This window comes from Oncorhynchus kisutch, linkage group LG4 (assembly GCF_002021735.2).
Source record: "Oncorhynchus kisutch isolate 150728-3 linkage group LG4, Okis_V2, whole genome shotgun sequence".
NCBI classification, from domain to species: domain Eukaryota; kingdom Metazoa; phylum Chordata; class Actinopteri; order Salmoniformes; family Salmonidae; genus Oncorhynchus; species Oncorhynchus kisutch.
The window spans coordinates 22,860,268-22,883,713 of NC_034177.2; the positions used below are offsets into that span (position 1 = coordinate 22,860,268).

At 43.8% G+C, this 23,446-nt stretch overlaps 1 protein-coding gene across 6 annotated transcripts in view; it reads right to left on the reverse strand.

Moving 5' to 3' along the window:
• Positions 1-23,446, reverse strand: part of LOC109889245 (NT-3 growth factor receptor-like) — a 292,647-nt gene that overhangs the window by 93,519 nt on the left and 175,682 nt on the right. For all 6 annotated transcript variants that reach the window (XM_020480545.2, XM_031822673.1, XM_031822672.1 and 3 more), the window contains exons 9-11: positions 20,817-20,831; positions 16,888-16,943; positions 15,832-15,934 (exon numbers count right to left, since the gene is read on the reverse strand). In XM_020480545.2, coding sequence (XP_020336134.1) covers positions 15,832-15,934; positions 16,888-16,943; positions 20,817-20,831 — 174 coding nt within the window. The remainder of the gene's footprint in view (positions 1-15,831; positions 15,935-16,887; positions 16,944-20,816; positions 20,832-23,446) is intronic.

Genomic DNA, 23,446 nt, shown 5'->3' on the forward strand with positions numbered 1-23,446 from the left:
AACTGCGACCTGGCCAAGATAAAGCATAGCAGTGTGAGCAGACAACAAAGAGTTACACATGGAGTAAACAATTAACAAGTCAATAACACAGTAGAAACCAAAGGGGGAGTCTATATACAATGTGTGCAAAAGGCATGAGGAGGTAGGCAAATAATTACAATTTTGCAGATTAACACTGGAGTGATGAATGATCAGATAGTCATGTACAGGTAGAGATATTGGTGTGCAAAAGAGCAGAAAAGTAAATAAATAAAAACAGTATGGGGATGAGGTAGGTGAAAAAGGGTGGGCTATTTACCAATAGACTATGTACAGCTGCAGCGATCGGTTAGCTGCTCAGATAGCTGATGTTTGAAGTTGGTGAGGGAGATAAAAGTCTCCAACTTCAGCGATTTTTGCAATTCGTTCCAGTCACAGGCAGCAGAGTACTGGAACGAAAGGCGGCCAAATGAGGTGTTGGCTTTAGGGATGATCAGTGAGATACACCTGCTGGAGCGCGTGCTACGGATGGGTGTTGCCATCGTGACCAGTGAGCTGAGATAAGGCAGAGCTTTACCTAGCATGGACTTGTAGATGACCTGGAGCCAGTGGGTCTGGCGACGAATATGTAGCGAGGGCCAGCCGACTAGAGCATACAAGTCGCAGTGGTGGGTGGTATAAGGTGCTTTAGTGACGAAACGGATGGCACTGTGATAGACTGCATCCAGTTTGCTGAGTAGAGTGTTGGAAGCCATTTTGTAGATGACATCGCCGAAGTCGAGGATCGGTAGGATCGTCAGTTTTACTAGGGTAAGCTTGGCGGCGTGAGTGAAGGAGGCTTTGTTGCGGAATAGAAAGCCGACTCTTGATTTGATTTTCGATTGGAGATGTTTGATATGAGTCTGGAAGGAGAGTTTGCAGCCTAGCCAGACACCTAGGTACTTATAGACGTCCACATATTCTAGGTCGGAACCATCCAGGGTGGTGATACTAGTCGGGCATGCGGGTGCAGGCAGCGACCGGTTGAAAAGCATGCATTTGGTTTTACTAGCGTTTAAGAGCAGTTGGAGGCCACGGAAGGAGTGTTGTATGGCATTGAAGCTTGTTTGGAGGTTAGATAGCACAGTGTCCAAAGACGGGCCGAAGGTATATAGAATGGTGTCGTCTGCGTAGAGGTGGATCAGGGAATCGCCCGCAGCAAGAGCAACATCATTGATATACACAGAGAAAAGAGTCGGCCCGAGTCGGCACCCCCATAGAGACTGCCAGAGGACCAGACAGCATGCCCTCCGATTTGACGCACTGAACTCTGTCTGCAAAGTAATTGGTGAACCAGACAAGGCAGTCATCCGAAAAACCGAGGCTCCTGAGTCTGCCGATAAGAATATGGTGATTGACAGAGTCGAAAGCCTTGGCAAGGTCGATGAAGACGGCTGCACAGTACTGTCTTTTATCGATGGCGGTTATGATATCGTTGAGTACCTTGAGTGTGGCTGAGGTGCACCCATGACCGGCTCGGAAACCAGATTGCACAGCGGAGAAGGTGCGGTGGGATTCGAGATGGTCAGTGACCTGTTTGTTGACTTGGCTTTCGAAGACCTTAGATAGGCAGGGCAGGATGGATATAGGTCTGTAACAGTTTGGGTCCAGGGTGTCTCCCCCTTTGAAGAGGGGGATGACTGCGGCAGCTTTCCAATCCTTGGGGATCTCAGACGATATGAAAGAGAGGTTGAACAGGCTGGTAATAGGGGTTGCGACAATGGTGGCAGATAGTTTCAGAAATAGAGGGTCCAGATTGTCAAGCCCAGCTGATTTGTACGGGTCCAGGTTTTGCAGCTCTTTCAGAACATCTGCTATCTGGATTTGGTTAAAGGAGAACCTGGAGAGGCTTGGGCGAGGAGCTGTGGGGGGGGGCGGAGCTGTTGGCCGAGGTTGAAGTAGCCAGGCGGAAGGCATGGCCAGCCGTTGAGAAATGCTTATTGAAGTTTTCGATAATCATGGATTTATCAGTGGTGACCGTGTTACCTAGCCTCAGTGCAGTGGGCAGCTGGGAGGAGGTGCTCTTGTTCTCCATGGACTTCACGGTGTCCCAGAACTTTTTGGAGTTGGAGCTACAGGATGCAAACTTCTGCCTGAAGAAGCTGGCCTTAGCTTTCCTGACTGACTGCGTGTATTGGTTCCGGACTTCCCTGAACAGTTGCATATCACGGGGACTATTCGATGCTATTGCAGTCCGCCACAGGATGTTTTTGTGCTGGTCGAGGGCAGTCAGGTCTGGGGTGAACCAAGGGCTGTATCTGTTCTTAGTTCTGCATTTTTTGAACGGAGCATGCTTATCTAAAATGGTGAGGAAGTTACTTTTAAAGAATGATCAGGCATCCTCAACTGACGGGATGAGGTCAATGTCCTTCCAGGATACCCGGGCCAGGTCGATTAGAAAGGCCTGCTCACAGAAGTGTTTTAGGGAGCGTTTGACAGTGATGAGGGGTGGTCGTTTGACTGCGGCTCCGTAGCGGATACAGGCAATGAGGCAGTGATCGCTGAGATCCTGGTTGAAGACAGCGGAGGTGTATTTGGAGGGCCAGTTGGTCAGGATGACGTCTATGAGGGTGCCCTTGTTTACAGAGTTAGGGTTGTACCTGGTGGGTTCCTTGATGATTTGTGTGAGATTGAGGGCATCTAGCTTAGATTGTAGGACTGGCGAGGTGTTAAGCATTTGCCAGTTTAGGTCACCTAACAGAACAAACTCTGAAGCTAGATGGGGGGCGATCAATTCACAAATGGTGTCCAGGGCACAGCTGGGAGCTGAGGGGGGTCGGTAGCAGGCGGCAACCGTGAGAGACTTATTTCTGGAGAGAGTAATTTTCAAAATTAGTAGTTCGAACTGTTTGGGTATGGACCTGGAAAGTATGACATTACTTTGCAGGCTATCTCTGCAGTAAACTGCAACTCCTCCCCCTTTGGCAGTTCTATCTTGACGGAAGATGTTATAGTTGGGTATGGAAATCTCTGAATTTTTGGTGGCCTTCCTGAGCCAGGATTCAGACACAGCAAGGACATCAGGGTTAGCAGAGTGTGCTAAAGCAGTGAGTAAAACAAACTTAGGGAGGAGGCTTCTGATGTTGACATGCATGAAACCAAGGCTTTTTCGATCACAGAAGTCAACAAATGAGGGTGCCTGGGGACATGCAGGGCCTGGGTTTACCTCCACATCACCCGCGGAACAGAGAAGGAGTAGTATGAGGGTGCGGCTAAAGGCTATCAAAACTGGTCGCCTAGAGCGTTGGGGACAGAGAATAAGAGGAGCAGGTTTCTGGGCATGGTAGAATATATTCAGGGCATAATGCGCAGACAGGGGTATGGTGGGGTGCGGGTACAGCGGAGGTAAGCCCAGGCACTGGGTGATGATGAGGGAGGTTGTATCTCTGGACATGCTGGTACTAATGGGTGAGGTCACCGCATGTGTGGGAGGTGGGACAAAGGAGTTATCAGGGGCGTGAAGAGTGGAACTAGGGGCTCCATTGTGAACTAAAACAATGATAACTAACCTGAACAACAGTATACAAGGCATATTGACATTTGAGAGAGACATACAGCGAGGCATACAGTAATCACAGGTGTTGAATTGGGAAAGCTAGCTAAAACAGTAGGTGAGACAACAGCTAATCAGCTAGCACAACAACAGCAGGTAAAATGGCGTAGACTAGGCAACGGGGCCAACAGATAGAACAAACAAGCAGAATGGAGTACCGTGATTAATGGACAGTCCAGCGTGCATCAGCTATGTAGCCAAGAGATCAGTGTCCAGGGGGCAGCGGTGGATGGGGCAGGGAAGCTGGCCTGGCGAGTGTTATCCAGGTTTTAAAAAAACTAACAATAACTAAATAGCTTGTAGCTAGTTAGCTGGTTAGCTTCTGGAGGTTCTTGAGTGTGTTCTAAAAATAAATTAAAAAAATAATAGCGATTCCGTATCACATTGGGTGAGGCAGGTTTCCGGAAGGTATAAACAAATTAAAAGTCAAAAGAGATAGAAAGTAAATATGGGTCCGGTGAGCGTTTGAGACGCGGCGATTCAGGCGGTTAGCAGGCCTGTGCTAACAAGCTAACAGTTTGTAGGCCCGGGCTAGACAAGGTAGCAGTTAGCGGGCCGGAGCTGGACAAGCTAGCAGTTAGCAGGCCGAATTAGCAAGCAGGGAGATAGCGAGGGCTAGAGAGTTAGCCTTTGGGGGACGTCGCGATGGGGTGAGTCTGTTTATTCCTCTTCATGCGATGACATCGGTAGACCGGTCGTGGGCCCGGGTATTGTAGCTCAGGAGTATGCTACGGTGGTAGCGCAGGTGCTACGGCCGGGCTAGCTTCAAGCTAAGTGGGTGGAAACGCTAGCCAGGAGTAATCCGAGGTTGCGGTTTAGCTAGATAGCTAGTTGCTGAAAAATCCAGCTGAAAGATGTTCCGTTTGCGGTGGGAATCCGGGGATGAAAAATAAATAGGTCCGTTGTGCTCTGGTTAAAGTCGCGTTGTACGAACAGGCGAGAGCTTTCCGAACTACAGGTTAGCTGATGACCGGTTAGCTGGAGACCGCTAGCATACCCGCTGGTTAGCTGGCTAGCTTCAGTTGAGGGGTCCCGAAGTAAATATAAATACTTTAGGAAAAATAGCTACATTGGGTGAGTCGGGTTGCAGGAGAGTATTTGGAAGCTTTTGGAAGCTTAGGGTTTAGCAAAATGTTTTCAAAGAGATATGTGGAGAAAATATGTAAAAAACGAAAAATAAACGATATATACAGGGACACGACAGGACAGGACGACCTACTGCTACGCCATCTTGGAAATATATAGTAATGTATGTAGTAATGTCAGTTACAGGACGGCTGTCTGATTGATGAACAATGCTCTTGGTTAAGTCGTGAGTAGGACAGTAAAACAAACATCCCTAGGAAAATGGCCTTGTCATATTCATCCCATAAAGGTGAGATGGGATAGAGGACTAAGCTGTTTGTGGGTTTGCTCCAGCGTCTAGCACATCGATGCAGCAAGCACACAACTTTCTTCTCTGAAGTAAGAGGGAGAAAAAGTCCTGTCCTATCTGAGTGAAAGTCCTGCAGTCAGATTTAAGATATAAATAATGGGATCTCACAGTGAGCCCTCGGAGAAAGTTTAACACTAGAGCGAGAACCACTGCTACTGTGGAATAAGAATCACTACAGAGGAGAGGGTGGTTTAAATACTGTAAGCCCTGGTCTAACATTGCCATGCACAGGGTGTCCTGATAACACTGAGATGGCATGGACACGCAGCTCACACCAAACCTGCCTTTTAGCTAATGCCAGCCACCCAGCTAGACACAGAGAACATGTGGAGACCAAATAGAGATTGCTGCTGTACCTCTTTATAAATTCTGGGCATAGAAACACGGCCATCAACAGATGCTACAGAACCTGCAACAAAGGCCTCATTTATAAAACAGTGTTGTTTAGGGGCTGTATTAGCTGAGCTTTCAGCTGCTCCTCCGGGATGACCTTTCAGTTGCCACAGGACTAGATTACGGTTATTTCCACTTCAATTCATACAAACAACTATTATTTATTCAGCTGGACTGCGACCAAAATAATAAAATAAAGTCTCGATACTTTGTCCACAAACAGGATTCCTCAACACACTTGGCAGGATCCCGGAACAGAAAAGACCGATGTTTGGAGGGAAAAAGGATGAATGAAAAAAATACTCTTCTCAAGGGAGACACAATGGAGGCTTTTTATGGCCAGACTATTCTCATCCTGAAGTCAATCGGCATTCCAAAGGCCCTTATTCAGGCAGAGTGTAAAAAAACATGCCAAAGCATTTGTGAGCTTCGTGGCTCTCCTTGAAGTCTTACTGTCACATGCCAATCAGCCAGAATTACATGCCAGACATGCTCAAAGACTCAGGGAGAATGGCTGATTCTGTTCCTGCCTTCCTTTCTCTAATACCCTGCATTCACACGGGGGAGTGGCGTGGTGCTGGATGGTGGCAGTCACGTCTCACAGCTAACCGAGGACATATGAAGACTCCCAATCAGATAACCCATTAAACGTAAATAACACCCAAGCCAGGATGTATCTGTGTGAGAGAGAACGAGGCCTGGGGATGCATGCAGAGCAGCGGAACTAGGAGACATTGTGTGTCTGCATGTAAACAGCTGGGAGAGTAAAGCAATCGAAACCGGCTGCTCCCTCCCTCCTGCAGTACCGTCACCGTCAGCCCGCCAGCACTCGGCCTGCAACTATCTCACTCTTCCTCCCCCATTTCTTCTTTCTTTTTTTTTATTCCACATCCGATGATGTTATCACCTTAATCTGCTTTTAATTAACTTGGTTAAAAAGGATTGAGAGCACTTTCTGTTGTTTGTCAAACAGAGGGAGAAGAAGCACAGAAGGGAAAGGGGGTGGAGGAAGAGAAGAGATGTGGGGATAGAGCCAGGAGGAGGAGAAAAGAGCCCCCTGTGGGACAGGAGTGAAATGGAGAAAGTCGATGTGGAGATGGCAAAGTGCCAAGGCAAGCAGTCAGCCAGCGGTATATGCATTCATTAGAGGACTACAGGCTTCATAGGGAGGCCTGGGGGCATTCTAATGTTGTTAACATCAGATACAGGGACTGATTACTTTCCAAATCAAATCAAAGATTATTGGTCGCGTACACAGATTTGCAGGTGTTATGGCAGGTGCAGTGAAATGCTTATGTCTCTAGCTCCAACAGTGCAGTAGAATGTCTCACAAATACAATACACAAATAATCTAAACTAGAAATTGAGAACTGAGTGTACTAAACATTAAGAACACCTGCTCTTTCCATGACATAGACTGACCAGGTGAATGATCCCTTATTGATGTCACTAGGTGAAGGGTAGGAGACAGGTTAAAGAAGTGACAAGACAAAATATTTAAGTGCCTTTGAACGAGGTATGGTAGTAGGTTCCAGGTACACCGGTTTGTGTCAAGAACCGCAACGCTGCTGGGTTTTTCACGCTCAACAGATTCCCATATGTATCAAGACTGGTCCAAAACTCAAAGGACATCCAGCCAACTTGATACAACTGTGGGAAGCACTGGAGTCAACATGGGTCAGCATCCCTGCTGAACACACTCGACACCTTGTAGGATCCATGCCTCGACAAATTGAGGTTGTTCTGAGCTCAATATTAGGAAGGTGTTCCTAATGTTTGGTATACTCATTGTAAATTAGAGTTCCACTTGATGATGAAAGACAAATGACAATGCTACAGGCCTCCAGACAGTAAGAAGCAATGCCTTGAACATCCTTTTGATGTGTGTGTGTTTGTGGCAGCAATTCCATAATTGGTACATTCTTGCACACAAATGTCATCTGTAGTAAGTGTTTTTAAAGCGCCCTTGTGAAACCTATCCTCCATCTAACAATAAAGCAGAAAAAGACAGACAGAGAGATTGTCTAAATCAGGGGTGTCAAACATACTGTCCCTGGGCCGGGGGTCGAACCTGGCTCGTGGGTGGTTAATAAAAAATAACTAAATAAATACATAAAAAAGCACACACACACAAATATATAAACCGGTAGTTTGGATCCTGGATACTGATTGGCTAAAACAGCATTTAGCCGTGTTTATGTGAGACCATATACCATGGCTATGACTTTTCACCTCGATAAAATGGCTACATCAACAATAGTTTGACATGCCCATGTACAAAATAAACGTTTAGATTAACTTGAGAGAAACCGAAACGAAAAGAACATTGTGAAACAAACAAAGTGGGCACTTACCCGATTCACTGACTGGTGTGCAGAAAAGGGGATGCATTGTGAGTTTGGGAATAGAACAAAAATGGAGTTGAACATCATTCTACGGGATTGTATGGTTCAGTGAGAAACTTGAATGCCAAAGAATATGGGATTAGCAGCTACGCTGGACTCAGAGCTGGTTTGAACCGACAAATCAACAACCTTCCCTGTCAGTTTGGCATGGAGTATACAGAAGGACACCGAATTCACAACGACCAACAAGGCATAATTAAAAAGTTGAGGGAAGAGGGGCCGTGATAAAGCTGAATGGCTAGGTATGGTATGTAACTGTTAGCTAGCTAAATCATTCTAATGTACCCTGACAATATAACTGGTATCTACAGTCGGAAGTTTACATACACCTTAGCCAAATATATTTAAGATTTTCACAATTCCTGACATTTAATCCTTAAAAAATTCCCTGTCTTAGGTCAGTTAGGATCATCACTTTATTTTAAGAATGTGAAATGGCAGCATAATAGTAGAGAGAATTATTTATTTCAGATTTTATTTCTGTCATCACATTCCCAGTGGGTCAGAAGTTTACATACACTCAATTAGTATTTGGTAGCATTGCCTTTAAATTGTTTACCTTGGGTCAAACGTTTTGGCTAGCCTTCCACAAGCTTCCCACAATAAGTTGGGTGAATTTTTGCCCATTCCTCCTGACAGAGCTGGTGTAACTGAGTCAGGTTTGTAGGCCTCGTTGCGCACACATGCTTTTTCAGTTCTGCCCACACATTTTCTATAGGATTGAGTTCAGGGCTTTGTGATGGCCACTTCAATAACTTGACTTTGTTGTCCTTAACCTTTTGCGTGTAGGGGGCAGTATTTTCGTTTGGCTAAAAAACGTACCCATTTGAAACTGCCTATTTCTCAGCCCCAGAAACTAGAAAATGCATATAATTGTCAGATTAGGATAGAAAACACTCTAAAGGTTCCAAAACTGTAATAATATTGTCTGTGAGTATAACAGAACCGATATTGCAGGCGAAAACCTGAGGAAAATCTAATCAGGAAGTGCCTCTTATTTTGAAAACCTTCTGTTCCTATGCATACCTATCCTCCATTTAAAGGGATATCAACCAGATTCATTTTTCAATGGCTTCCCTAAGGTGTAAACAGCCTTTAGACATAGTTTCAGGCTTTTATTTTGAAGAATGAGCGTGAAAGATCACATTGCTTAAGTGGATCGGTGGGGGCTCTCAGAGTGAGTTTTGCGTTACAGAGTAAAGCGGCCATTGTTCCACCCGGTGTTATTTAAAAAGCTACACACTCGGTTGATATATTATCGAATATATATTTTAAAAACAACCTGAGGAATGATTACAAAAAACTTTTGACATGTTTCTGTGGACATTATGGAGACTATTTGGAATTTCCTTCTGCGTTGTCGTGACCTCTCTTTCCTGTGGATTTCTGAACATAACGCGACAAACAAACAGAGGTATTTTGGGTATGAAAATAATCTTTATGGAAAAAAAGGAACATTTGTTGTGTAACTGGGAGTCTCGTGAGTGAAAACATCAAGGTAAAAAAACAAGGTAAACGGTTAATTTGATTGTTTTTCTGATTTTCGTGACCAAGCTTCCTGATGCTAAGTGTACATAATGCTATGCTATCGATAAACTTACACAAACGCTTCGATTGCTTTCGCTGTAAAGCATCATTTCAAAATCGACAGGTGACAGGTGGATTAACAAATGGCTCAGCTGTGTTTTGCAATATTGCACTTGTGAGTTCATGAATATGAATATTTTTTTGTAATATTATTGGACTGTGGCGCTATGCTATTCAGCGGTTGCTGATGAAAATTATCCCGCGACAGGGATGGGTAGCGCCACAACTTTGGAAGTATGCTAGGGTCATTGTCCATTTGGAAGACCCATTTGCGACCAAGCTTTAACTTCCCGACTGATGTCTTGAGATGTTGCTTCAATTTATCCACATCGTTTTCCTTCCTCATGAAGCCACCTATTTTGTGAAGTGCACCAGTTCCTCCTACAGCAGAGCCCCCTCCACAACATGATGCTGCCACCCCCGTGTTTCACGGTTGGGTTGGTGTTCTTTGGCTTGCAAGCCTCCCCCTTTTTCCTCCAAACATAACGTTGGTCATCATGGCCAAACAGTTCCATTTTTGTTTCATCAGACGAGGACATTTCTCCAAAAAGTACGATCTTTGTCCCCATGTGCAGTTGCAAACCGTAGTCTGGCCTTTTATGGCGGTTTTGAAGCAGTGGCTTCTTCCTTGCTGAGTGGCCTTTCAGGTTATGTCGATATATGTCGATATTTGTTTTACTGTGGATATAGATACTTTTGTACATGTTGCCTACAGCATCTTCACAAGGTCCTTTGCTGTTGTTCTGGGATCGATTTGCACTTTTTGCACCAAAATACATTCATCTCTAGGAGACAGAACGTGTCTCCTTCCTGAGAGGTATGATGGCTGCGTGATCCCACGGTGTTTATACTTGCATACTATTCTTTGTACAGATGAATGTGGTACCTTCAGGCATTTGGAAATTGCTCCCAAGGATGAACCAGACTTGTAGAGGTCTACAATTTGTTTTCTGAGGCCTTGGATGAATTCTTTTGATTTTCCCATGACGTCAAGCAAAGAGGCACTAAGTTGAAGGTATGCCTTGAAATACATCCACAGGTAAACCTCCAATTGACTCAAATTATGTAAATTAGCCTATCAGAAGGTTCTAAAGCCATGACATCATTTTCTGGAATTTTCCAAGCTGTTTAAAGGCACAGTCAACTTAGTGCATGTAAACTTCTGACCCACTGGAATTGTGATACAGTGAATTATAAGTGAAATAATCTGTCTGTAAACAATTTGTGGGAAAAAATACTATAGTTTGTTTACAATACATTTGTGGAGTGGTTGAAAAACAAGTTTTAATGACTCCAACCAAAGTGTATGTAAACTTTCGACTACAACTGTATGTAGGTCTAACTATTAGCTAACGTTATTGTCTGATGTTTCAGGTACACAAGAGCGCCAATGGGAGTGAACACCCACACAAAAACGCTGCGAAAGATCTGCAAAATAGCCAGCCCGTTGCAGATTTACACAAACTACTGCCTTCGAACCACCATGATCCAGAAACTGTCGGATGACAGAGGCACGAGAAATAGAGGTTCGATAAATACTGTCTGTCAGAGGACACAGATTTGAAACCTCTCTTCAAAGTTACTGGAGGCCAAATCTGGAAGCGGTGGAGCACTGTTCTCTCTGACAAACAGCAGCAGCTCCCCCAGTTAAATGAACGGCATCCATTTCCAGCAGCATGTAGCCAACAAACGACAACATGGGCAAGTCAACAACAAACGATAACATGGGCAAGCCAACAACAAACGATAACATGGGCAAGCCAACAACAAACGACAACATGGGCAAGCCAACAACAAACGATAACATGGGCAAGCCAACAACAAACGACAACATGGGCAAGCCAACAACAAACGACAACATAGGCAAGCCAACAACAAACGACAACATGGGCAAGCCAACAACAAACGATAACATGGGCAAGCCAACAACAAACGACAACATAGGCAAGCCAACAACAAACGACAACATGGGCAAGCCAACAACAAACGACAACATGGGCAAGCCAACAACAAACGACAACATAGGCAAGCCAACAACAAACGACAACATAGGCAAGCCAACAACAAACGACAACATGGGCAAGCCAACAACAAACGACAACATAGGCAAGCCAACAACAAATGACAACATGTGCAAGACAACAACAAACGACAACATGGGCAAGCCAACAACAAACGACAACATAGGCAAGCCAACAACAAACGACAACATAGGCAAGCCAACAACTAACGACAACATGGAGAGAAAAAAAATAAATGGCAACATTCAGATAAACATGAATAAATAATCGGCATGTGTTAGTCACTCTAGAAGTGGCGCTAATGCTTGTTTTTTTTCATACATTTAATATAAGCTTGCTATCTAGCCTGTGGTTATTGCATACTGTAGCAACCAGTCTAACAACGACACTTTTGTCCTGACTACTTTTTCTGGCGGAATGTATTTATTATTTATTTATTTATTTATTAAAGCAACATTTTCAATTTAGATGTGTAGATGTTATTCCAGCCATGTCAAATTGGTTGTTGATCATTGCTAGACAACCATTTTCAGGTCTTGCCATAGATTTTCAAGTAGATTTAAGTCAAAACTGTAACTCAGCCACTCAGGAACATTCACTGTCTTCTTGGTAAGCAACTCCAGTGTAGATTTGGCCTTGTGTTTTAGGCTATTGTCATGCGGAAAGGTGAATTCATTCCCGTGTTGAGCGAAAAGTAGACTCAGCCAGGTTTTCCTCTAGAATTTTGCCTGTGTTTAGCTCCTATTCATAAATTTTATATCCTGAAAAACTCCACAATCCTTAACGATTACAAGGATACCCATTACATTATGCCTGAACATATGGAGAGTGGTACTCAGTAATGTGTTGAATTGGATTTGCTCTAAAAAAAACAGTTTGTATTCAGGACAAAAAGTTAATTGCTTTGCCACATCTTTTTGTAGTATTACCTTAGTGCCTTGTTGCAAACAGGATGTTTTGGAATATTTGTAAACTCTACAAGCTTTCTTCTTTTCACTCTGTCAATTAGGTTAGTACTGTGGAGTAACTACAATGTTGTTGATCCATCATCAGTTCTCTCTTATCACAGCCATTCAACTCTGTAACTGGTTGAAAGTCAATATTGGCCTCATGGTTAAATCCCTGAGTTTCCTTCCTCTCCAGCAACTGAATTAGGAAAGACGCCTGTATCTTTTTAGTCACATCCAAATAATTAATAACTTCATCATGATCAAACGGACATTCATTGTCTGCTTTTTTTTTTTTTACCCATCTACCAATAGATGTCCTTCTTTGAGAGGCAGTGGAAAACCTCGCTGGTCTTTATGGTTGAAATTGTGTTTGAAATTCACTGCTCGACTGAGGGACCTTACAGATAATTGTATGTGTGGGGTACAGAGATGAGGTAGTCATTCAAACCCAGGCTGTAACAGAACACCATGTGGAAAAAGTCAAGGGGTGTGAATACTTTCTGAAGTGCATTAAGACATTTTTCAGACCCCTCGCCTTTTCCCACATTTTGCTACAATACTTGAGCTCAGGTGCATGCTGTTTCCATTGCTAATCCTTGAGATGATTCTACAACTTTATTGAAGTCCACCTGTGGTAAATTCAATTGATTGGACATGATTTGGAAAGGCACACACCTATCTATATAAGGTCCCACAGTTGACAGTGCATTTCAGAGCAAAAACCAAGCCATGAGGTCGAAGGAATTGTGTCAAGGCATAGATCTAGGGAAGGGTACCAAAACATTTCTGCAACATTGAAGGTCCCCAAGAACACAGTGGCCTCAATCAATCAGACGGAAGCCACTCCTCAGTAAGAGCCACAGGACAGCCAACTTGGAAAAAGGCACCTAAACGACTCCAGGACCATGAGATACAAGATTCCCTGGTCTGATGAAATCAAGATTGAGCTCTTTGGTCTGAATGCTAAGCATGACGTCTGGAGGAAACCTTGCACCATCCCTACGGTGAAGCCTGGAGGTGTTTTCCAGAGACAGGGACTGGGAAACCAGTCATAATTGAAGGAAAGATGAACGGAGCAAAGTACAGAGAGATCCTTGAAGAAAACCTGCTCTAGAGCGCTCAGGACCTCAGACGAAGGTTCACATTCCAACAGGACAACGACCCTAAGAACACAGCCAAGACAATGCAGGAGTGGCTTCAGGACAGATCTCTGAATGTCCTTGAACCCGATCTCTTGAAAGACCTGAAAATAGCTGTGCATCGACGCTCCCCATCCAACCTGACAGAGCTTGAGAGGATCTGCAGGGAAGAATGGGAGAAACTCCCCAAATACAGGTGTGCAAAACTGTCGGAAACCATCTCAGGGAAGCTCATCTCAGGGAAGCTCATCTCAGGGAAGCTCATCTGCATGGTCGTTGTCCTCACCAGGGTCTAGACCTGTCTTCAGTTTGGTGTCGTAACCGACTTCAGTGGGCAAATACTCACCTTTGATGGCCATGGGCATGCTGGAGAAGTGTGCTCTTCACCGATGAATCCCGGTTTCAACTGTACCGGGCAGATGGGGTCGTGTGGGCGAGTGGTTTGCTGATGTCAGTGTTGTGAATAGAGTGCCTCATGGTGGTGGTGGGGATATGGTATGGACAGGCATATGCTACGGACAACGAACACAATTGCATTTTATCGATGGCAATTTCAATGCACAGAGATATGAGATCCTGAGGCCCATTGTCATGCCATTCATCTGCCGCCATCACCTCATGTTTCAGCATGATAAATCACGGCCCCATGTCACAAGGATCTGTACATAATTCCTGGAAGCTGAAAATGTCCCAGTTCTTTCATGGCCTGCATACTCACCAGACATGACCAGACCCATTGAGCATGTTTGGGATGCTCTGAAAATACGTGTACAACAACGTGTTCCAGTTCCCACCAATATCCAGCAACTTTGCACACCCACTGAAGAAGAGTGGGATAACATGCCACAGGCCACAATCAACAGTCTGATCAACTCTATGCAAAGGAGATGTGTCACGCTTCATGAGGCAAATTATGGTTACAACAGATAGACTGGTTTTCTGATCCACCCCCTACCTTTTTTTGAAGGCATCTGTGGCCAACAGATGCATATCTGTATTCCCAGTCATGTGAAATCCATAGATTAAGTCATACTGAATTTACGGATTTCCTTCTAACTCAGTAAGATCTTTGAAATTGTCTCATGTTGCGTTTATGTTTTAGTTCAATGTATATAATACATTAAAATAAATATTGGGGAGGACAGGGGGACGACCTCAATAGAGTGACTGTAATAAAAATGGAAACTGTATAGAAACGATATTGGACCTACATTTATACAGATTCTTGACTGTGTCCAGCTCGCTAAGAATCCCCCAAATGAAAACAAGACCGTCAGGGAGCATCAGAAATTCCCAAAATTATGAATAGAGGACAACTTTTTGCACATTTCTGATGCAGAGGTCCGGTGCGGCGCTCCGGACCTCTTTGAAGACCGAATGCGGCCCCCGGGGGAAAAAATGTGTTTGACACCACTGGCCCACATCCTCCTAAGCTATGTCTACACAGGCAATGCACAGTCATCAGCCAAAGCCGGCATGTGTTACCTGAAACACTGTAAACACAGTCATACAGTTTATAACAGCAGCACAGCCATCCCTGAGACAGGGCTGTTCCAGGGGAAGGGACAGGGCATGAAGCTGAGAGAGAGGTGTTTACTACTACTGCATCCGTCACAGAGAGCACCAAGTCCAACATGACATGCAGCGGAACCAGCTGCATCAGCCACAAGAAGACAGTGATAAGTAGTGCTTGGACATGACTCAAAAATATACGCTTAGGCTGCACTGTGCCATATTTGGAATTGGTTGGCATAACTGACACTCCTGAAAACTCATCTTCACAGTGATCAAATCTGCAGTATGGTGAGTGTCACCCCCACCTCCGCCTGCCTGTCCACACACAACACAAGCAGTAGATAAAGTATAGGTACACTCTAGAAAAAAGGGTTCCAAAAGGGTTCTGCAGCTGTCCCCATGGATAACCCTTTTTTGGTACCATGTATAACCCTTTTTGGCTCCAGGTGGAACTCTTTTGGATTCCATGTAGAACCCTCTGTGGAAAAGGTTCTACATGGAACCAAAAGGGATCTACCTGGAACCAAAATGGTTTATCAAAGGGTTATCCTATGGGGACAGCCGAATAACCTTTTTGGTTCTAGATAGCACCTTTTGAGTGTAATGTTACTGCTGTGTATTGCATACATACATACTGCATGTGGAAGTGGACTAGGTATGGCATAGAAAGATAACACAACAAGGTATTTGGCATGAAAGGGATACAGAAGCACAAAGCCAGTATAATTTCTATTTTTACAGGTGAGGTGCTATCTAAAAAAACAAGGTCTAAATTATTCTAACTTCCTTTCAGAAGAGCACTTAGTGTTCCTTACCTTTCATTCCAAACTTTGACCGCCGTCCATATTTGTTGATGAGAACAAACAGGACAACAAGAAGGACACAGGCAAATCCAGCCAGGCCAACAGCAATAGACACCTGGAGCAGGACAAGACAGGGTTTAGTGAGAGTAGATCTCACAATGAAGATGTCTACCTTAAGTACAGAATAGCCAACAGGCATAAAGCCTGAATGCAGGGTTTGTGAAAATTTGATTAGTAGTGCAATGTACTACTGAAAATTAAAGGGAATGCATTTTACCATATGGTAAGGTGCAGTAGACTATTGAGGTTTACATAAGTTACTTCAACAACAAAAAACTGTTAGGGCACTCTCTGCACATTAACAATGCCTCTACGTGCCATTCTCCACTGGCAAAAAAACAATACAAAGAGGAGATGCACGAAATGAAGTGGAAGTCTTCTCTCCTCCCATGTCAATGCTCTCTTCCCCATTAAAACCTTCAAATGAGCAAATCATCTCCATCCAGTCAATTATGCAGGCTGATGTTTATTGTCATGAGTCTTCTTGTCCTGGAGGCAGAACTGAGCGATTTCCCCTTAAATAGGCCAGCTCAAAAGTCAAAATTGGCTATATTGTCAAATTTGATAAAAACAAAAATGTGCTTTTAGGTCATTCATTTAAGGTCAGGGATAGACATTATGGTTAACAGTGTGGTTAAGGTTAAAATCTGATTTTATTACTTGTGGCTGTGCCAGCTAGTGACCACTCTGCAGAGCTTCCTCCAGATCAAGATTCCTGATGAAAAAAACACTAACCTGTACCAATTGCAGCACAAAGATGAGCGAAATTACATTCTTAAGAAGTTGTTAAACACAGTGGCCACAAGGGAAAAGGCAGATAGGAGGGAGCTACAAGGCAAGGGAGTGAAAAATAAAGGAAAATAAACAGATTAAAATAGCTCAAACTAAAGCCTCCTTTTTGTTGTTGTTCCCAGGAAAAAGAAGATGTTCATGTGCTGTATGCAGGCTGTAGCTACACTAGGTTTTAAACAGCCACTTAGTACAGCACCACCATGTTCTCAAACTCACCCCGAACGTGTCCTCCTCAGGCCTGTGTGTTACTGTGATGGTCGGCGTAGGAGTCCCTGTGAAGAAGAACAAAGAACACATTGGTCCTATTTATGAAAGTACTGACTGACAACCTTGAGTTATACTGTATGTTCTGTATAGTATATACATAACATACAGTCTACACTAAAATTTTGAACAAGCCATAGGCATGGAGATGAACATTCAGAGTTGTAATCCGTGATGGCAGGGGAGAAGGGTGGGTATGGCCTACAGCAGAGATCATCAACTATATTCAGCCATGGGCCATTCAGCCCATTTCAAATTTTGCTTACATGTGTATACGATCAAATACACTGAGTACACAAAACATTAAGAACACCTGCTTTTTCTATGACAGACTGACCAGGTGAATCCAGGTGAAAGCTATGATCCTTATGATGTCACAATCAGTGTACATGAAGTGGAGGAGACAGGATAAAGAATGATTTTTTAACCTTGAGACATGGATTGTGTATGTGTGCCATTCAGAGGGTGAATGGGCAAGACAAAATATGTAAGTGCCATTGAACAGGGTATGATAGTATGTGTCAGGCGCACCGGTTTGTGTCAAGAACTGCAACACTGCTGGGTTTTGCACACTCCTGTGTGTATCAAGAATGGTCCACCAACCAAAGGACATCCAGCCAACTTGATACAACTGTGGGAAGCATTGGAGTCAACATGGGCCAGCATCCCTGTGGAACGCTTTTGACACCTTGTAGAGTCCGTTCCAACTTATTAAGGCTGTTCTTAGGGCAAAAGGTTGGGGTACAACTCAATATTAGGAAGGTTTTTTTAATGTTTTGTACACTCAGTGTATTATGCGTGCAACCCCCCCCCCCAAAAAAATCTCTTGGAGCTGATTTGCTGGTGTTTTCACAGTCTTTTATGTCCAACAATAAACGTTTTCACATACTTTTATGTCCAACCCTGAGCTACAGTATGTACCAGATGAAAGAATTACAGCACAGACCCACAATCCATGCAGCTAACTAATGTTATGGTTAATGCTTTACAAACTGTGTAGTGTTAGTTGGGTTGTTGCCCTTCACAGCTCTGCTTCCATTTCTGATAAACTGAGACCTTTTCTAGTCTCTCCTCATCTGTATCCACTTCTATGGAGACACTAATTCCCTTGGGTTTCCCTCCCATCATGCTCTCTGCTAACAGGCCACGGTGTGGTGGAGTGTAGGGGAGCGGAAAAGAATAGAACAGAACTGTGCTGAGTGTATCTGACAAACCCATCTGTCCTGTTCTGCCTGCCCTCTTCCTCTCCCTGCCTTCCTACCACCAAGTACACTCATCCAACATAATTTCCAGCCCTGACAGTAACAATCTGTCACTCTCTCACGACCGCATTCAGGATTTATTATGCATGGAATATCCCAATGAAGCTCCGGCATGATGTCAATTTGAGGGCCTGGGGATGAAGATCAGTGGTTGTGCGTGCCTCTACATTTAACTCCTAAATTAGAACAGATTAAAGACTAAATGAAAATGCCCTCCTAGAGCCTGTTGGTCCTTCAACGAGAGAGGCGTCTAGCTATAACCTTGAGTCCTACTCAGCAAATGTAGGCAGTGTATGGTAGGAACAACTGTTTGGAATTATGGTAGTAAATATCAGAAGATTTAAATTAAATCAAATGTAAGCTCCCATTACCATTTTGTCACTATGTTTATTAAATAGATGTCATGGTACTATTTATGTCATTGTACTTCAGGTAACAGCCAAAATATAGGATTCACTTGAGTAAATGAGGGATACAAAGATTATTGAAAGCAGGTGCTTCCACACAGGTGTGGTCCTGAGTTAATTAAGCAATTAACATCCCATCATGTTTATGGTCATGTATAAAAATGCCCAGTCGCCCATTATTTTGGCTACCATGGCTAGAAGAAGAGATCTCAGTGACTTTGAAAGAGGGGTCTCAAAGGAGGGTTAAAGTGTACATTAATTTGAGAATGACACAAATATTAATTTGCAAGTCTGCTGCCTCAGTTTGTATGATGGCAATTGGCATATGTTATGAAGGGTGATCAGATTAATTGCAAAGTCCCTCTTTGCCATGCAAATAAACTGAACCCACAAAAAAACATTTCCACTGCATTTCAGCCCTGCCACAACAGGACCAGCTGACATGTCAGTGATTCTCTTGTTAACACAGGTGTGAGTGTTGACGAGGACAAGGCTGGAGACCACTCTGTCATGCTGATTGAGTTCGAATAACAGACTGGAAGCTTCAAAAGGAGGATGGTGCTTGGAATCATTGTTCTTCCTCTGTCAACCTTTGTTACCTGCAAGGAAACACGTGCCGTCATCATTGCTTTGCACAAAAAGGGCTTCACAGGGAAGGATATTGCTGCCAGTAAGATTGCACCTAAATCAACCATTTATCGGATCATCAAGAACTTCAAGGAAAGCTGTTCAATTGTTGTGAAGAAGGCTTCAGGGCGCCCAAGAAAGTCCAGCAAGTGCCAGGACCGTCTCCTAAAGTTGATTCAGCTGCGGGATCGGGACACCAGCAGTACAGAGCTTGCTCAGGAATGGCAGCAGGCTGGTGTGAGTGCATCTGCACGCACAGTGAGGCGAAGACTTTTGGAGTATGGCCTGGTGTCAAGAAGGGTAGCAAAGAAGCCACTTCTCTCCAGGAAAAACATCAGTGACAGACTGATATTCTGCAAAAGGTACAGGGATTGGACTGCTGAGGACTGGGGTAAAGTCATTTTCTCTGATGAATCCCCTTTCTGGTTGTTTGGGGCATCCGGAAAAAAGCTAGTCCGAAGAAGACAAGGTGAGAGCTACCATCAGTCCTGTGCCATGCCAACAGTAACGCATCCTGAGACCATTCATGTGTGGGGTTGCTTCTCAGTCAAGGGAGTGGGCTCACTCACACTTTTCCATAAGAACACAGCCATGAATAAAGAATGGTACCAACACATCCTCTGAGAGCAACTTCTCCCAACCATCCAGGAACAGTTTGGTGATGAGCAATGCCTTTTCCAGCATGATGGACCACCTTTCCATAAGGCAAAGGTATAACTAAGTGGCTCGTGGAACAAAACATCAATATTTTGGATCCATAGCCAGGAAACTCCCCAGACCTTTAATCTAATTGAGAACTTGTGGTCAATCCTCAAGAGGCAGATGGACAAACAAAAACCCACAAATTCTGACAAACTCCAAGCATTGATTATGCAAGAATGGGATGCCATCAGTCAGGATGTGGCTCAGAAGTTAATTGACAGCATGCCAGGGTGGATTGCAGAGGTCTTGAAAAAGAACACTGCAAATATTGAATCTTGGCCTGAACTTCATGTAATTGTCAATAAAAGCCTTTGACACTTATGAAATGCTTGTAATTACATCAGTATTCCATATTAACATCTGACAAAAATATCTAATATTTAAGGACACTGAAGCAGCAAACCTTGTGAAAATTAATATTTGTGTCATTCTCAAAACTTTTGGCCACGAATGTATATATGTGTGCGTCTCAGTCACCAGATCTCAACCCAATTAAACACTTATGGAAGATTCTGGAACGTTGCCTGAGACATCGTTTTCCACCACCATCAACAAAGCACCAAAATGATGGACTATCTCATGGAGGAATGGTATTGCATCCCTCCAATAGAGTTCCAGACAGTTGTAGAATCTATGCCAAGGTGTTCTGGCAACTTGTGATGGCCCAATGCCATATTAAGATACTTTATCTTGGTGTATCCTTTATTTTGGCAGTTACCTACATTTATTGTTGATGGTCTTAAAATATAAATCATTTACCATAACCCCCTAGAATCGTTTAAATCACGTTTTATTCAGCTAGAGACTTCCGGGTTCTTGCATATCATGGTACTATTTGTCTTATGGTACTACTTCTTGTTGACTGTTTTATAAAATCACTTACCATAATCACCATAATCTGTAGGAAAAGAAGACAGAAAAGGATTTGTCAGTGATGTATTCAACCAATGTGTATATGTACAGTGCATGTTTAAAGAAGAACATTTTTTACTTTACGACTGGTCAGCAAATACACTATATATACACAAAAGTATGTGGACACCCCTTCAAATTTGTGGATTTGGCAATTTCAGCCACTGCCATTGCTGACAGGTGTATAAAAATCGAGCACACATCCATGCAATCTCCATAGACAAACATTGGCAGTAGAATGGACTTACTGAAGAGCTCAGTGACTTTCAACGTTTCACCGTCATGGGATGCCACCTCTCCAACAAGTCATTTAGTCAAATTTCTTCCCTGTTAGAGCTGCCATGGTTAACTGTAAATGCTGTTAATGTAAAGTAGAAAAGTCTAGGAGAAACAACGACTCAGCTGCAGAGTGGTAGGCCACACAAGCTCACAGAACGTGACCGCTGAGGGCTTGAAGCGCGTAGTGCGTAAAAATCGCCTGTCCTCAGTTGCAACACTCACTATCGAGTTCCAAACTGCCTCTGGAACAAGAGTGAGCACAAGAACTGCTCGTCAGGAGCTTCATGAAATGGCAGAGCAGCCGCACATAAGCCTAAGATCACCATGCGCAATGCCAAGCATTGGCTGGAGTGGTGTAAAGTGCGCCACAATTGTACTTTTGAGCAGTGGAAATGCGTTCCCTGGAGTGATGAATCATGCTTCACCATCTGGCAGTCCGACTGACGCATCTGGGTTTGGCGGATGCCAGGAGAATGCTACTTGCCCGAATGCATAGCGCCAACTGTAAAGTTTGGTGGAGAAAGAATAATGGTCTGGGGCTGATTTTCATGGTTTGGGCTAGACCCCTTAGTTCCAGGTAAAGGACATCTTAAAGCTACAGCATATACTGACATTCTAAAGATTCTGTGCTTCCAACTTTGTGGCAACAGTTTGGGGATGGCCCTTCCTGTTACAGCATGACAATGCCCCCGTGCACAAAGAGAGGTCCATACAGAAATGGTTTGTTGAGATCGGTGTGGAACGAACTTGACTGGCCAGCACAGAGCCCCTTTGGAATTAATCGGAATGCCGACTGTGAGCCAGGCCTAATCGCCCAACATCAGTGCCTGACCTCACTAATGCTCTTGTGGCTGATTGGAAGCAAGTCCCCGCAGCAATGTTCCAACATCTAGTGGAAAGCCTTACTAGAATAGTGGAGGCTGTTACAGCAGCAAAGGGCGGACCAACTCCATATTAATGCCCTTGATTTTGGAATGAGATGTTTGAGCAGGTGTCCACATACTTTTGGTCATGTAGTGTATATCTAAATGTGTTTCCTAGGTTTCTACACTTGAGCTGACCAACTTGGGCTGTCATGGAGTTACAGTCAAGCCTTTCAACATCTCCCGTCTCGTTACTGTGCTCTCCACTCCCTATGAACCTCGGCATCCATGTGTTGAATCCCATTATCGTGAGATCCCTTAAAATCGGGTCCCAATCCCGAAATCACTTTAGCCTTTACCAAGAAATCTGCTTCTTCCCGTTAACATCCAATCATCTTTCATAGCATTTCAAATCTGCATTCGAATTCTGGCATAAGATCTGTATTTTTTTGTTGACAACACATTTTCCTCAGCCCTTGATTGGGGTCGGGTGTGTTGGATGCTGGGGCGGGGGTGTGCCCTTCTTACATCAGCTGATGTCACAAAGTGCTGTACAGAATCCCAGCCTAAACCCCCAAACAGCAAGAAATGCAGGTGTAGAACCACGGTGGCTAGGAAAAACTCCTTAGAAAGGCCAAAACCTAGGAAGAAACCTAGAGAGGAACCAGGCTATGAGGGGTGGCCAGTCCTCTTCTGGCTGTGCCGGGTGGAGATTATAACAGAACATGGCCAAGATGTTAAAATGTTGGAGCTGCTAATAGAGATCCGTTTTAATGTCAGCAGTGCTGTTGTAATTACCATTGTATTACTATTATTGTTATTATTTATTGCTATAGTTTTTTTGTACTCTCTTGGTATGATGCCTTAACAGGATGGGTGTGCGCGATGGCAGGGTGGGTCGGGAGGTGGGCAGGGGGGAGAAGGACTGGGGATGTTGTACTGTTCTAAATGTCTCTACATTCTCAAATTTGAAAATCTACAAATAAAGCATTTAAAATCAAAAAGAACACAAAGTAACATCACCAAAAATATCGTATCTTCACCTCCACACTACCGGTCAAATGTTTTAGAATGTTTATTTTTTACTATTTTCTACATTGTAGAATAATAGTGAAGACATCAAAACTATGAAATAACTCATATAGAATCATGTAGTAACCAAAAAAGTGGTAAACAAATAACCTTCAAAGTCACTGCATCTCACAATGACACGGTGGTTGGATCCAAAAATCTCCAATTTGGACTCCAGACCAAAGGACAAATATCCACCGGTCTAATGTCCATTGCTCGTGTTTCTTGGCTCAAGCAAGTCTCTTCTTCTTATTGGTGTCATTTAGTAGTGGTTTCTTTGCAGCAATTCGACCATGAAGGCCCGTTTACCACAGTATCCCATGAACAGTGGATGTTGAGATGTGTCTGTAACTTGAACTCTGTGAAGCATTTATTTGGGCTGCCATTT